Source organism: Populus nigra, chromosome 14 (assembly GCF_951802175.1).
Source record: "Populus nigra chromosome 14, ddPopNigr1.1, whole genome shotgun sequence".
Taxonomy (NCBI): Eukaryota; Viridiplantae; Streptophyta; class Magnoliopsida; order Malpighiales; family Salicaceae; genus Populus; species Populus nigra.
In genome coordinates this window covers 15,078,566-15,093,018 of record NC_084865.1, presented here as the reverse complement: position 1 = coordinate 15,093,018, position 14,453 = coordinate 15,078,566, and the positions used below count along the sequence as shown (strand labels likewise).

Genomic DNA, 14,453 nt, shown 5'->3' with positions numbered 1-14,453 from the left:
CTAAAACAAAGAGGTTGTATATGTTTACTTACCAGAGAAGGAGAAGCCAAGCAGAACACCCAAGTCTTTTGGTCAGAAAAATAGAGATGGGGAAGTTTTCTAGGAGGTAAATCATTTTGAAAGTTTTTTATTTTTCCTACTTTAATTATGGTAAATCATCTCTTACTCCATATAATTTTTTTTGGGCAAGAAATAAATAAAAGCCGAGTCATATACATGCTTAGGTATAGGGATCAACGACGAAATATTATTGGAAGCATAATAAGTGGAGAGCAAATTATTTACTTATAATTTGCATAACCTATAATCCTCTCCCCTCTCTGCTTTTTTCTCCCTTTCTCCATGAACATGGGAGGGCTTACATTGAGGAATAGGAGCGTGTCTGCTGGCAATTAACAAGGAACTTTTTTCAATTTAAAACTAATTAAGGTTTTAACCTTCTTTTAAAGTCGGTTTTAGCACCTATATTAACAAATAAACATGTTCAATCCCAATAATATCTGTTCTAATGATAATCTCTGGAACAAACTTTCAGCAACACCATCACCATTATCTAGTGAAAATTTCATTACTATAATCATCTAAGTCGCTTTCTTTTGAACATTCCCATGTTTCTTCGAGGATTTCTTAATCTAGCTAACTGAAACTGTCTTGAATTCCTTGGTCTTCGCGATCCACCCTTGACATGAACAGAGATTTCCCTAGTCTTCAACCTGACATGGTGCTGATGGTGCTGCCGATGGTTGTTATTTCGACTGCCAAACCTGCTTGAAGGATGGAGAGACCTCCAAGACCGCGAGCAGATTTTTCTTCCTTCCATTGCTGACTTGCGTTTTCTACCCAAATGATGATAATCTTCTGAAAAATCAGTTTCTGAACTTGAAGTGTAGCCAGCTTCAATGTCTTGAAATCGTCGGCGTCTATTCACCCGCTTTGTGTTCTTCAACTTGTGCCATAAGAAACAGGCAATATCTTTTAAAGCAAACCAGTATGTCTCACATGCAGCCCAACACATCTTGCAAAGGCTTCTTCCTATGCATTGGCAAACCCCAATCTTGAACAGTAGGTAGAAGAACATCAAAGCTGCAAGTCATAAAGACAAGACATGAAATCATTCACTTTATGCTAATGATTTGTATAGATGATAAAATAAAAGAAAACAAAAAGATTACTCATGTAGGAGAGGGCAAATATCATCAACAGTTTCAACAGATCGGAGACGCATAAGTGTTCGATGAAACAAATTAAGTCCCATGGTCCTGAACAAACATCCCTGCAGATTCAAAACCAGGAAATGCCATGATGCATGCAGCATCATCTGGAACATAATCATCAAACTTTTGAAAAATAGAACAAAATCATTAAGAGAATTATAGTGCTAATACATACTCGCATGAAACGCCGAATAGAGTCTTGATCGGAACCGCAATAGCATTTCCAACAACACCTCCAATTCCATTAGCAGCTTGACTAACGACAGACCCCATTTTTAAATAACTCCACAATCATATAATGCCCCTTTCAAATTAATTCCTTCCTGCTCAAGATCATAACACAAGAAATAATAATTAAATAATTATTTATCGGTAATAATTAATCAAACCCTGTTTCCAAAATACTGTATTTGTGACTAAATTCTTCTTAATCACTATTAAAATACACGCACAGTCGAGACCTTGAATATTGATATTTGTAATAGACACCATTAAAAAGATGCAAAACAAATAGACCAGTTATGGAAAAAATTAAATGAAAAAAGAAAATTAGAACAATAATTTAAGATTCAAAAACTGAAAACAAAAATGGAAATCTCCCGACTAACCTTTAAATCTCAACAAAACCAAAGAGACTTCAGAGAAAGAGAGAAGAAAAACGGTTTTTAACGGTAAGGAAAGGTATTTGACTCCTAATATGTGCTATTATTTTTTTGGAGTTGTGCTCTAAGTTCAAAACCTGGCTAGTATTAAGTCCATCTAGAACATGAGAAAGGTTATCAAAGGTAAAACTACTTAAAAAAAAACAATTAAATGAAAAAAAAAATAGGCAATAATTTAAGATTCCAAACCTAAAAATAGAAACGAAAATGACCCGATTGACCTTTAAATCTCAACAAAACCAAAGAAAATTTAGAGAAAGGGAGGAAAAAAAAACGGCTTTTAACAATAAAAAAAGGTGTGGGCTCTAATATATACTAGTATTTTTTTGGAGTATGTCCTAAATTCAAAACTGCCCATATTAAGTCCAATTATAGAACATGGGAGAGGTTGGGTTGTTTGTTTCTGCGTTTTAAAAATATTTTTGATAAAATTTAAATTTTTTTTATTAATTTTAAATTAATATGTTTTTAGTATTTTCAAATCATTTTGATGTGCTGATATCAAAAATAATTTTTAAAAAATACAAAAAATATTATTTGAATGTATTTTAGCACGAGAAACTATTTGAAAAGTAACCACAACCACACTATTAAACAAACCTGTTATCAAAAGGTAAGACTACATAAGAAAAAAAAATACAACATTTTTCTACTTCTCAGATCCACAAACAAGGGCAAGAAACAAAATTTTTATTATCTATGGACAAAACAACAAAACACGACAATAACCCACCAATTAAAACACGATTAATCTCACAATTAAGTACACTAACCCATGTTCTTTCCCGTTTAACATTAAAAGTTCCAAACTTTTTTCTCAATAAGCAAAAGCAAAACTACGTAATAAATCCTTCAAGGAACAACACTAAGTGACTAACCAGACATAGCAGAATCCGTATAGGCATGCAGAGAGTGGAAGTGCAGTGACAAGAAGGCTGCGAGTGTTCAAATGGGAAAAAGGAAAAAGACGCAGCATTTGATACTTTGCGTCTGTTCGAGGTACAGTTTTTTAATTGAAAATGTTTTGAAATAATTTTTTTTATTTTAAAAATTATTTTTAATATTATTAAAATAATTTAAAAATATTAATTTAAAATAAAATAAAAATAAAATTTTAAAATTATAAATTTCTTAAACTCAAATATAAGTCAATTTCATATAAATTAAAACCATTTCTTTTCTTTTCGCATCCAAAGTATTCCTCCTCCGCCGCGCCATTGTAACCATTCGCTCCTCCTCCGCCGCCGCCTCTGTATCCAAGGTAAGTTCTCTGTACAATGCGTCTTCATGAATAAATTTGGTTTTATTTATTTCTTGAATTTTGTTTTTATGACTAAAAGGGTATGTTCTCTAGTTGTGTTTTTCTGTGTTATTACCAACTTGATACTACCATTCAAGAATTCCTCAACACTACCACTACTGCTTATGCTTTGGTTAGTCTGTTTTCTTGATCTTTTAGTATTATTTTATTGACGTTTTAGTTGAGGAACTGTAAATTAATGCAGAAAATATCGCCTTTTTTCTAAAATCATTTGAGCCTGATGGCTCAGGTTCTTTCTTTTCTTTTCCTTGTTGCCTTCGGCTTTGTTACATGCGGACTAACTTTTTCAAAAAAAAAAAATTTAAATGTTCCATGCTTGCACAAATTACTTAGGGTTTGGAAAGAGTCCAAGGATTAGATTGTGTTTGAGAAGACTTCACTTATTCGCTGAGGTACCGATTGATTTTGTAGTTTACTTGTAATTAGCAGTATAGATTAGCTAGGGTTTGCTTCAATGTGAAACCTTAATGTTCATGTGTACTGAGTATTGAGTGACATTAGGTTTATGGAATTCAAATTAAATATAAAGTATCCATTGATTATTGTTTGTGCAGTTATAAGTATGAAATTTCATGTGTTCTTTGAGTATGTATTTTGCGCTTGAGCAGGTTTGATTTTTATTGATTTTGAGGTTTATAATATCACGTTTTTATTTATCTAATAGCATTTTGTTCTATTATTGTTTTTTGCCAAGTAATAGATTGATCTCATCACAATCCTGGCATGGTTTCAGGAAATAACAGGTTTGAGTTCCGCGTCAACTTTATATTGTGAAAAATGTTTGGAGACGCAACGAACTGGAATGAGGATGCATACAAAGAGAGCATTCTAAAAGATCGAGAAATCCAAACCCTAACTGTCTTTAGAACTGCGTGGCCACCATCTTCAAACCCTAACCCCGACACTATCATCCTCGCCTCCAGCGATGGCTCACTCACCTCTTACTCCATCTCCGAAATTGTACTTTTCCTTTTCTTTAATCACTCAAAAAACATGCTAATTGTGGTATAGTTGAATTTGATTTTATTTTTTTCTCCTATTACAGCCATTGGGTTTTAGTGATTCAAGGGCACCACAGTAAGTATGGTGGGTTGTGTTTGCTTGATCCTTAGTTATTTCTTTTATGGTTTATGCTCATTCATTGTTGTTAGGGTTAAACCTAATGCATTCCTTCAAGGACATGACGGACCTGCCTATGATGTCAAATTTTATGGCAATGCTGAAGAAGATGCTTTATTACTGAGGTTCTTTTTTTTGTAATATTTTAATTTAATAGTGCTTTCTTTGATTTGATATCTAATTGGTCTGATATTTAATGGGTTTGTTAATTTTTGTTGTAGTTGTGGTGATGATGGTCGAATTCGAGGATGGAGGTGGGAGGAATTTATGCAATCTCAGGTGCCTGTTGCTTTGCAAGGTAATAGATAATGAAAAATCATGTTTGAAAAACATCAAGAGCATCGCAAAGCTAGTTTTATCATACCATTTCTTGCTTTACTAGCTCCCTTCCTTGATTTGCAGAGTTTTTCTCTCAATATTTTTCAGATATATGTGATGAAATTATGTCCATTTCTATTTGTTCATGTTCAATGTTTTGTCAGGAAATCACATAGAGCCAATAGTTGATATGGTGAATCCCCAGCACAAGTGAGTGATCACCAACATCATGACATATGCTATTGTGCATCTTTGCATAGTTTTTTTGTTTTAATATTTGTATACAAGGAGAATTTGTAGAAATAACCTGTTATCTGGCATGACACCCATGCCAAGCTGAGACTCAAACCTTTGTTATGTCTGTGATAAAATTGTGAATCATCATCTATTATATGGGGAATGTGCTTGTTTGCCCTAGCCCCTAAGCACTTTATTAAAATGCATATCTTGTCTTGCTCCTATCTATCAGGGGTCCTTGGGGTGCTCTATCCCCAATTCCAGAAAACAATGCCATTGCAGTGGATACCCAGGTTCAAGATGTTTTCTCTCCATAAACTACCCCCTTCCTCCAATTGTGTTCAGCTTCCTTTCGTAAATTGGCAAGCAATTATTTGCTCATGTTTGCATATTAACATTATCTCCTGCTCCAGAGGGGTTCCATTTTCTCAGCTGCCGGGGATTCTTGTGCATATTGTTGGGATGTGGTATGTATTTGTTCAAGGTGAATGAACCTTTCATATTATTAGCTTCCATTTTTGAAATATTTTTGAATCCCATCTCATTCTAGATAACTTCATATGTTTGATTTGTTGCACTAACAATGGAATGATTGTTTGTGGATCTTCTCAGGAAACTTGTAAGATCAAAATGTGTTTTAAGGGACACTTGGACTACTTGTATTGTATAGTTGCTCGTAACTCCGCTAATCAGGTCATGCCTCCTTTATTTGTTGGTCATCAGAATTTTGTTGCTTCTAATTTCTTGTAAATTATGTCAATTTGGATGTTCTACTAGCTTGTATGTGTGTGAGCATGTCTAGATATCATTTAAAAGCAATTTCATATTTCACAAGATATTTTTTATAAGCATCATCTTAGGATCATTCTAGGAATGTAACAAGAGTTCAGTACTCACATATTGTGCATTAACTATGTTACTGAATTCCAAGGCTTCATGTAGATCATCATGTCTCCTGGAAGAGGAGGAGTTGCACAAACTTTTGTGGGAAAATTGATACACCAGCTACTTTCTAACCATGTAGTATATTGCTTGTTACAAAAATAATTTGCAAGAAAAGAGAAGGAAAAAAAGTTATGAAAATTTTGTTTTACCTGCAGAAATAGATCCTTTTCCATGCTTTTTTGTCCGCAATAATCTGTATTCCTAATTTTTCCTAAATTTATAGCGAGACAAAGTTAATGCAGACAAATCATACATGTCCACTATGAATGGTGGCTAAATAACCATGCTTCCAAAACACTATATTTTGGGCTAAATTATGGGTTGGATCCATTCGTATTTACTGGTCTCTCCTTGCTTTCTTTTTTAACTTATTTGTAGAGGAGCCATGAACAACAACATTGGCTGCTGTATTTTGGGTTGCAGAATCAGTGTGTGATTCCTATCTTTATTTATTTGTTTTATCTTGTTTGTCTTTCAGATCATAACTGGTTCAGAGGATGGTTCTGCAAGACTTTGGGGTAAAATCCAGTAATTGATTGTCATTGGTTTCAGCCGCAAAGTCTACACATGACAATATGCATATGTTGTCAACTTTCATGCTATTTCCTTCAATTTTATCTGCAACTTTGTAATCATGACTCGGTATACCTAAGAATAAATTGATTCATTGGAAGTCATGTAGCTGGAAGTCATTTTAGAAGATATTTCTTTCTTTGGATGTATCTATACTCAAAACTCCATATATTGTAACGGTGGTGTTAATTGTAAAGACAAGAAGAAGGGGAGAGCATGTTCTCAAAACCTTGACTTTTCCTTTTTTGGGGGAGGGGGATTAAAAGAGCAAGTGCCTTCTTTGAACTTAGCAGATGATCTTTCCATCTGAGTAACTAATATCATTTAATATAATTTATGAATAGAGTGGATATCTACTAGATCATCTAAAGTGACTTCTAGAACTATTCCTTTGGCACCACCATCCAAAGTGAGTCAGGTCACATTATTACTTCTAACATTTGTTTGTTTGCATAACTTTTATATTTTTTTATCATGTAGCTATTGGTGATTGTTCTTAGTGCTATGACTTAATGAGATTTTATTCAGATTGCAGAAGTGGAAAGTGTATCCGGGTAATTGATTCAGTGAAGGATGAGAAGTTCAAAGGATTTTCCTCATCTGTCAGCTGCGTTGCTCTTGATGCAAGTGAGAGCTGGTTGGTAAGAGAGTTCATGCAATCAAGATGCCATTACTTTTTCCTTTTTTGTAGACAGCCTACTTTGTAGTTATTTTTATTTTTGAGGTTCATAGAAGGGACTTTGGTGTGTGCTGAAAAAAGTATTCATGAAAAGCATGTGTTTTGAAGTGAATAGAAGCCACTTACTTTCTTGCATGCTGACATAAATAATTTATGATAACATGCTTTTTTAGTGAAAGTGCCATAGCTATGTGAATCAAATGCTCGGAATGTAAGCCAAATAAGTGAACGTGCTATTTATTATTCTTTTCAAGTGTTGGGAATAGTTCGCTGTTGTGGTTATGTGGCTTGTGTCGTGACGCCATTTGATCAAGTCTTCTACCTCAGGCTTGTGGCAGTGGTCGAAGTTTATCGGTCTGGAATCTTCCTGCTTCTGAATGTGTTTCAAGGATGTGCACTCGTGCATCCATACAGGATGTAATATTTAGTGACAATCAAGTAAGTGAAAAAATTTTTTTGAACGTGTAAGAGTATATCCTTCACTATAGCTGACATTCATATACTTGTTGTAGTTTGATCAGGTTTTGGACATTATTAATCGGTGGCATAGGGCATAGGACTGCAACACTTTTTGCATAGAAATTATTTCTGAAGTTACAATTGTGAATTGCCAAAGTGTTTGGAACTTCTGTCATAAAACAAGTCCTTTTACTTTAAGTAACGTTGTTTTTCTGTTTTCTTTCTTCGGGGATGGTGGGGGGTCATATAGAATATAGCTGTCATGACAGGTAGTTGCCGGTGATGGCTGTGAATTTTTTGTATCAGTTGACAAGTTTTCTGGGCCCCCAAAACTAGTGTTTAAGCTTGTTGCATAAGTCTCCCTTTTGCTGTCATGCATCTCCACAAGGCATCCAAAAGCATTTGTTGTTTATTGCAACTTTAATTTTTTAGCCATAAATAAATAATCTTTGATTACCCTAAAAAAAAGAGTTGATTTCTCATTTGTGTGGAGTAGTTTTCTGTTTTAATTTTTTTTGTTGGTTTATCTGTTCCCTATTTTTTTCAACATCATTATCTGTTGTTCTCCAATCTCACCGAACCCACCTTATAAGAATTTATATGGTATTGTACACAATGTTCTATACTCTATTGCACTTCCACAATGATCTTCCTTGATATCCCATGCTTTTGAAGTAGTGAACAGTGTCATTGTACTTGCCTGATAGTGTGTAGTCACGTTCTCTCTGAAAATTAAAAATTTTGCACAGTAATATTTAAAATTTCACTCTCTTAAATTCACGCCGTCTGTTCCGAGACATTGATAATCATTGTATCACCATCTCAGATTCTAGCTGTCGGAGCAGAGCCTGTAATGAGTCGTTTTGACATAAATGGGGCAGTTCTTTCTCAAATACCATCTGCTCCTCAATCAGCATTCTCTGTTTCTGTACACCCTTCAGGGGTATTTTCCTATTATTTCCCGTTTGGTTTTTCAATTTATTCCCTTTTCTGTACCCCTAATGCTTGTCACTATGCTTCTCATGCTCTTGCCCCGATTGCCCTTCCAGGTGACTGCAGTTGGAGGTTATGAAGGTCTTGTAGATATCATCTCTCAGTTTGGAAGCCACTATTGCACTTTCCACTGCCAATGCGTCTGAAGAAGAAATTAATCATTATTTCTGGGATTGTAATTGGATGCTAGAAATTATAGGTGAGTTACCTGCATGGACATTGAGACGTTGAAGGGTAGCAGGCACTTAATTGCAGGATTTTGCATGGGTTGACCAAAATATATGGTGGTGGTTAACATGTCATCGAAATGATGAACTGTGTGATACCTGGATATGTTCTGTTATTGTAGAGAAGGTTCCTTTGACCTTTGTATTGCCATGTTTTCTTCCAGCAATTGAGATATTAAGCTGCATGCATAGGGCAAACAATGCCAATCATATCTATGAATTTTGAATTTTTTTTTGTTTCAAGTAAAATGCTTGTGTTATTCTGTACAGTGAGGAAATCTCGCAGACAAAATGCCTCATTAGATCAAGGATTGTTATAGCAACTAGGCGATCTGATTGTTTTTGGTAGGGGCAACGTGTTTGGTATGTCATGTTTTGTGGAGGATTTGATACTAAAATTATGTTTAAGAAAAAGGATATGTTTTAGTACAAAAACTCTCTCTCATAATTGACACCCATGGCCATGGAGGTGTCAGCATGCTTCTACCTGTTGGCCTGTAGGGGTTGACTCAGTGCTTGCTTAATGATCCATCAGGGCTCTAACGGTGCGAGCTGGGTTTGTTTTCAATTTAATTCACTGGATGACGTGCATGGGATTGCAGGTTGAAATGTCTGCGAACACTTGGATCCATACCTGTAGCCTACGTTCGCACTGGAATCCAAATAACATAGCAGCCATTTGACCACCCCTTGTCTATTTGCCGTCTGTGAAATCAAAGACTGAATCTAGAGGACATCTCGAGAGTAGACAGCTGAATCCTTGCCGAGTCTTGGATCCTTCATCCCTCCATTCTTATCCCCTCCCTGTAAGTGACAATTATATATATAAAAAAAAAAAGCCAATAGGATCATGGACACTCCCAATAGCATTTCCTCGTTCCACCTTGGAGCAGAAATCCCACTTCTCCCCATATTTCGCTGCGCGATCATCAGCATTGGTGACTCCACAACCTTCCCGGGACTTCGTAGGAAGCAACCCTTCTATACCCCAATTTTCTTTGGTCATAACTAGGGAGATGTTGCCCTCAAATCACTGCTGTAGTAAGTTGGTTCTTCAAAAACAAGACGCACACCATCTAAAAAGATCCTCAAATGAAGCCCACAGGCAAACTTTCACTTTTTTCTGCTCTTCACACTCCACAACATACCTCTCAAAATTAATCGACTGAGACCCAATAGGTCCAGTCAGCAATCTCTTCTCCACTCTGTACAAAGGAATTACAGACCTCCATAAACATACCTCCTTGCTGGCTCCTATCCTATCCTTCACACTTAAAATCGAAGGATCATCAAATTGGCTCTGCTGCAACAAGCATCACTTCCTCATCCCAAGTAGGATTCAGACTCTTATCTTTTGAAACTGTAGTCCTCAAAACGAAGTTCCCAAGAATAGCCTTGGCATAAGCTTCGGGCTTCCTATTCTTGTCTGTAGGTGCCAAATCCTGTGCTTAAATCACTTGAATTCTAAGATACCAAAGTCTAGGAGACTTGTTTACAGTAGAACGAGTGTTTGACACGCTTTCCACTAACAGCAGCTGCATCAGAATGCCAAGCAACCGGAAAAGCATCATCATCTTGATTCCCCATCCAAACAGTTAACGGCAACTCTCCCGCAACCTTGACCCCACTGCGATCCTCCAATCTATACCACCGTGGAGCCAATGGACCATCTGGTGGAAACCATGTAGGAATATCGCCCAAATTGAAGGATTTCATATCCTTCACCATGGTCTCTAATCTCCCACCCTGAAGCCTATCTTTTGTGAAAGCAAAGAATTGGTTCCTTTATTCTGGGTTCGATGTATGCTCAAAATGTCTGGTTGTTCGCATGCTGTTTCCAATCTTTAGCCCAACGAAAGGGTTGCAAGTGTCAGTCACATTGTTTGCTGGCAAGCCATTAGCTCTCACAATTCTAACATACAGAAACTGTCTTTGCTCAACTAGGGCACGCTTGTCATTGCCTATGGCTCTCCTTCCACCACTATTAGATGATGTCGCCTCGAGGGTGTAGTCCTCTTTTGGTTTCTCTTTCGGAGACATTTTCTCAAGCTACAAGAATTATGAAGGAAAAATAAAAAAGGCAACCAGTACTGCCTAGTATGGCATCTTTATTTCCAGCTAGACATTTTATACCTGTGAACAAACCTTTCAAAAGAAAATTAGTATCAATTATACGCAGATTGCAGGCCTCTGCGAAAGTTTTGAATGCCTGAGAATGTCATTGCCAGATTTCATGGTCAAAATGGGATAACTCATGCATATACTATCATTTATAAAACCATCATCAAAGAAGCCAGAAAACATGCATGAAGTTATTCAATTCAATGAAAATAAACGTGGTATTTACAGGACAGAATTGCATATCTTACATCCTAAGGCCAACCAAACAAACAAGTATACATATTGTTGAATGTTTGTTTGCATTCGCTTATAAATGGAATTTTTCAGGGTGAAGATCAAAGTACTAGCTAGGCTAAGGTATTTGGTTTTAATGATAAACAAGATACAAAAAACCCTAAAACAAAGAGGTTGTATATGTTTACTTACCAGAGAAGGAGAAGCCAAGCAGAACACCCAAGTCTTTTGGTCAGAAAAATAGAGATGGGGAAGTTTTCTAGGAGGTAAATCATTTTGAAAGTTTTTTATTTTTCCTACTTTAATTATGGTAAATCATCTCTTACTCCATATAATTTTTTTTGGGCAAGAAATAAATAAAAGCCGAGTCATATACATACTTAGGTATAGGGCTCAACGACGAAATATTATTGGAAGCATAATAAGTGGAGAGCAAATTATTTACTTATAATTTGCATAATCTATAATCCTCTCCCCTCTCTGCTTTTTTCTCCCTTTCTCCATGAACATGTGAGGGCTTACATTGAGGAATAGGAGTGTCTCTGCTGGCAATTAACAAGGAACTTTTTTCAATTTAAAAGTTCAATCCGGCGATACTAAGATTTTAACCTTCTTTTAAAGTCGGTTTTAGCACCTATATTAACAAATAAATATGAATTTTCAGGAACACCATCACCATGATCTAGTGAAAATTTCATTAATATAATCATCTAAGTCGTTATCTTTTGAACATTCCCATGTTTCTTCGAGGATTTCTTAATCTAGCTAACTGAAATTGTCTTGAACTCCTTAGTCTTCGCAATCCACCCTTGACATGAACAGAGATTTCCCTAGTCTTCAACCTGACATGGTGTTGATGGTGCTGCCGATGGTTGTTATTTCGACTGCCAAACCTGCTTGAAGGATGGAGAGGCCTCCAAGACCGCGAGCAGATTTTTCTTCTTTCCATTGCTGACTTGCGTTTTCTACCCAAATGATGATAATCTTTTGAAAAATCAGTTTCTGAACTTGAAATGTAGCCAGCTTCGATGTCTCGGAATCGTCAGCATCTATTCACCCGCTTTGTGTTCTTCAACTTGTGCCATAAGAAACAGGCAATATCTTTTAAAGCAAACCAGTATGTCTCACATGCAGCCCAACACATCTTGCAAAGGCTTCTTCCTATGCATTAGCAAACCCCAATCTTGAACAGTAGGTAGAAGAACATCAAAGCTGCAAGTCATAAAAACAAGACATGAAATCATTCACTTTATGCTGAAGATTTGTATAGATGATAAAACAAAAGAAAACAAAAAGATTACTCATATAGGAGAGGGCAAATATCATCAACAGTTTCAACAGATCTGAGACGCATAAGTGTTCGATGAAACAAATTAAGTCCCATGGTCCTGAACAAACATCCCTGCAGATTCAAACTAGGAAATGCCATGATGCATGCAGCATCATCTGGAACAAAATCATCAAACTTTTGAAAAATAGAACAAAATCATTAAGAGAATTATAGTGCTAATACATACTCGCATGAAACGCCGAATAGAGTCTTGATCGGAACCGCAAAAGCATTTCCAACAACACCTCCAATTCCATTAGCGGCTTGAGTAACGACAGACCCCATTTTTAAATAACTCCACAATCATATAATGCCCCTTTCAAATTAATTCCTTCCTGCTCAAGATCATAACACAAGAAATAATAATTAAATAATCATTTATCGGTAATAATTAATCAAACCCTGTTTTCAAAATGCTGCATTTGTGACTAAATTCTTCTTAATCACTATAAAAATACACGCACAGTCGAGACCTTGAATATTGATATTTGTAATAGACACCATTAAAAAGATGCAAAACAAAGAGACCAGTTATGGGAAAAATTAAGTGAAAAAAGAAAATTAGAACAATAATTTAAGATTCAAAAACTGAAAACAAAAATGAAAATCTCCCGATTAACCTCTAAATCTCAACAAAACCAAAGAGACTTCAGAGAGAGAGAGAGGGAGGAAAAACGGTTTTTAACGTTAAGGAAAGGTATGTGAGTCCTAGGCCATGTTTGTTTCCCGGAATTCATTTTCCGGAAAATCACTTTCCAAACTTTCCTGTGTTTGTTTGCCACTAGGAAAGTTGGTCAACGAAAAACACTTTCCGGTCAACGGAAAATACTTTCTGGTCAACGGAAACACTTTTCGGTCAACGGAAAACACTTTCCAGTCAAAGAAAAATTTGTGTTTGTTTTCCGGAAAGTGATTTCCGGGAAACCACTTTCCAAACTTTCATGTGTTTGTTTGCCATTGGAAAAGTTGGTCAATGGAAAACACTTTCCAGTCAAAGGAAAATTTAGCTTGGTTTTCAGGAAAGTGTTTTCCTGAAAAATTTGGGCGGAAAACACTTTCCGGAAGTTGTGAAAAATTTAGAAATGTCATTATTTGCTGATTATATCAAATTTGATCCTCAAACTTTTGATTGCTATATATAATTTGTTTTGAATATTTATTTTTCAATTTCTTCTCTTAAAATTTAATTTTTATATTAATTTTGGTCCTTATTTTTATAATTGCTATTTGCTTTTTCCTTATCATTTTTTTATTGAAATTTTTTGTCTATCAAATTTGATCCTCATTCTTTTGATTTTTACTTATTTTATTTAAAATAATTTATGAAATGTTAATTATTATTATTTTAATTTCTTCACCTTTTATTTTTTTTAATTTTTTAGATTTGATCTCTATTATTTTGATTATTATTTATTTTATTTGAGATAATTTATGAAATTATATTTTTTTTTCAATTTCATTCTCATTCAACTTTTTAATTTGTAAGATTTGTTCCTCATTATTTTAATAAACTTGAAAAAATAAAACATTAATAAGTTATTTTCCAGCTCATTTTCCATAACATAACCAAACACTGGAAAGTGTTTTCCAACTTATTTTCCATTACACTACCAAACATCGGAAAATACTTTCCCGGAATTCACTTTTCTGGAATTCACTTTCACAGGAATTCACTTTTCAAAAGGAAACTACTTTCCTGCAAACAAACGGGGCCCTAATATATGGTAGTATTTTTTTGGAGCTGTGCTCTAAGTTCAAAACTCGGCCAGTATTAAGCCCATCTAGAACATGTGAGAGGTTATTAAAAAGTAAAACTACTTTAAAAAAAAACAATTAAATGGAAAAAGAAAATTAGAACAATAATTTAAGATTCCAAACCTGAAAATAGAAACAGACTGACCTCTAAATCTCAACAAAATCAAAGAGAGTTCAGAGAAAAAGAGGGAGAAAAAACGGTTTTTAATGATAAAGAAAGGTGCAGACCCTAATATATACTAGTATTTTTTTGAAGTCGTGCCGTA

At 35.2% G+C, this 14,453-nt stretch overlaps 3 protein-coding genes across 6 annotated transcripts; 1 reads left to right on the top strand and 2 right to left on the bottom strand.

Annotated features, from left to right (window-relative positions):
• Positions 1-383: 383 nt before the first annotated feature.
• LOC133673541 (uncharacterized) lies at positions 384-2,865 on the bottom strand. 3 transcript variants are annotated; one of them, XM_062094407.1, is made up of 4 exons: positions 2,755-2,865; positions 1,390-1,537; positions 1,173-1,273; positions 384-1,083 (listed from the first exon to the last, which is right to left on the bottom strand). In XM_062094407.1, exons 2-4 carry the CDS (start codon positions 1,485-1,487, stop codon positions 578-580), a joined length of 705 nt encoding a protein of 234 aa, XP_061950391.1. In that variant the 5' UTR covers positions 1,488-1,537; positions 2,755-2,865; the 3' UTR covers positions 384-577. The 3 variants fall into 3 exon arrangements, with proteins under 3 accessions (XP_061950391.1, XP_061950390.1, XP_061950392.1); XM_062094406.1 differs by lacking the exon at positions 2,755-2,865 and adding an exon at positions 1,823-2,043; XM_062094408.1 differs by lacking the exons at positions 1,173-1,273; positions 2,755-2,865 and having other exon boundaries at positions 1,390-1,528.
• On the top strand, positions 2,750-9,016 carry LOC133673540 (THO complex subunit 6). 2 transcript variants are annotated; one of them, XM_062094405.1, is made up of 16 exons: positions 2,750-2,875; positions 3,073-3,137; positions 3,231-3,309; positions 3,931-4,157; positions 4,243-4,274; positions 4,349-4,441; positions 4,538-4,614; positions 4,799-4,844; positions 5,104-5,164; positions 5,285-5,338; positions 5,484-5,564; positions 6,295-6,334; positions 6,918-7,030; positions 7,396-7,506; positions 8,354-8,470; positions 8,577-9,016. In XM_062094405.1, the coding sequence occupies exons 4-16, from the start codon at positions 3,975-3,977 to the stop codon at positions 8,664-8,666; spliced, it is 1,098 nt and encodes a 365-aa protein (XP_061950389.1). In that variant the 5' UTR covers positions 2,750-2,875; positions 3,073-3,137; positions 3,231-3,309; positions 3,931-3,974; the 3' UTR covers positions 8,667-9,016. The 2 variants fall into 2 exon arrangements, with proteins under 2 accessions (XP_061950389.1, XP_061950388.1); XM_062094404.1 differs by lacking the exon at positions 3,231-3,309 and having other exon boundaries at positions 2,751-2,875.
• A 457-nt stretch (positions 9,017-9,473) lies between these two features.
• LOC133672579 (FT-interacting protein 3-like) lies at positions 9,474-10,787 on the bottom strand. The gene is made up of 6 exons (XM_062093025.1): positions 10,580-10,787; positions 10,278-10,504; positions 10,062-10,189; positions 9,819-9,952; positions 9,631-9,725; positions 9,474-9,551 (listed from the first exon to the last, which is right to left on the bottom strand). Exons 1-6 carry the CDS (start codon positions 10,785-10,787, stop codon positions 9,474-9,476), a joined length of 870 nt encoding a protein of 289 aa, XP_061949009.1.
• Positions 10,788-14,453: the final 3,666 nt, after the last annotated feature.